At 47.8% G+C, this 1,148-nt stretch overlaps 1 protein-coding gene across 1 annotated transcript; it reads left to right on the top strand.

Annotated features, from left to right (window-relative positions):
• Positions 1 to 97: 97 nt before the first annotated feature.
• PPTG_10368 (hypothetical protein) lies at positions 98 to 235 on the top strand (the record flags this gene model as incomplete). Its single annotated transcript, XM_008905044.1, has 1 exon — positions 98 to 235. The coding sequence occupies one exon, from the start codon at positions 98 to 100 to the stop codon at positions 233 to 235; it is 138 nt and encodes a 45-aa protein (XP_008903292.1).
• Between the last annotated feature and the right edge of the window lie 913 nt (positions 236 to 1,148).

Below are 1,148 nucleotides of genomic sequence, written 5' to 3' on the forward strand. Positions count from 1 at the left end.
CGGCTCTACGATCAGTGCCTCTTCTTCGCTCACCGTGTCAGTGGTGGCTTGCAGTAGTTGACTGTGTTAGGAGCGTGAAACCGATTGGAGCGAATGAATGCGAGGAAGTGCTGGAGCAATATCAACAGTACGCGGCTGCAAACGGCAGGGCAGTGCGGAACCTGATCTCCATCAAAAAGAAGTTCCAGAGTTTGATAAACGCCAAGGAACCGACTGGGGATCCGGACTGCCCTGAATATGTGCGCGATGCTCGTGAAGTCCAGGATCTCAATGCAGAGAAAACAGAGCATGACGACGATATTGACGATAGCCGTGGTGGAACACAGGAATCAGCAAATGACCGCTCGGATGATCCGGCACAGCCCGACGAGAGTACTCAGCAGTCGGATGGGGCACCGCACTATGATGGAGGTGGAAGAGTTGGTCAGCCCAACAACCACAGGCAGAGCGATCAAGCCAGCTACTTCTCAGGATGTATGTCATAACGCTGCGGGTGGAGCACCACGCCCTAGATCTAGGACGAGGTGATTTGGGACGTCCCAAAATTCTACGGGATACGCTTCAGTGATAGCTCTCTTTTCTGTTGCCATCATTTCAGAACTATACCTCAAGTCAGATCACCCTAACAACTCTCGATTAAAATCAATAATACTAGACTTCGCCGAAGAAGCCATAAAAAAAAACGGTCACCTACGTAAGCACGTTCTGTTCCTTGAATTTTGAGCCGCCGGATACGGTTTCAACGGCCCGCCACGTAGCCCGAGCTCATTGGGATGCCGGCACAACATCCAGCGCACGTTTTTTTTGATATAAAACCATCACTTGAATTGCGGACAACGTATCTCAGTCATGTATCGGTACGACCGCATTTCTAGTGTTGCTCTCTTCAGCAACGCAGACTTCAGTACCAGGGTGGTGCCAGCAGGTTTAGACACGTATGTTTAAGACCGCAACTACCAATGTAATGGTTAGTTCCCTGGTGTTGGCAACGTTTCCCGTTAGGCTAATGTTATTTTCGTCGGCAGACATCTAAGAGCTTTCCATATTCAAGCATTCGTGGTTGGTTCTTTTAAAAACATGATACATGTATCGAACAAAGAAAACAAACAATAAAAGTGATTAAAATTAACTAGAGGGTTTTTTTTTTT

The sequence above is a fragment of the Phytophthora parasitica genome (genome assembly GCF_000247585.1).
Source record: "Phytophthora parasitica INRA-310 unplaced genomic scaffold supercont2.19, whole genome shotgun sequence".
Taxonomy (NCBI): Eukaryota; Oomycota; class Peronosporomycetes; order Peronosporales; family Peronosporaceae; genus Phytophthora; species Phytophthora nicotianae.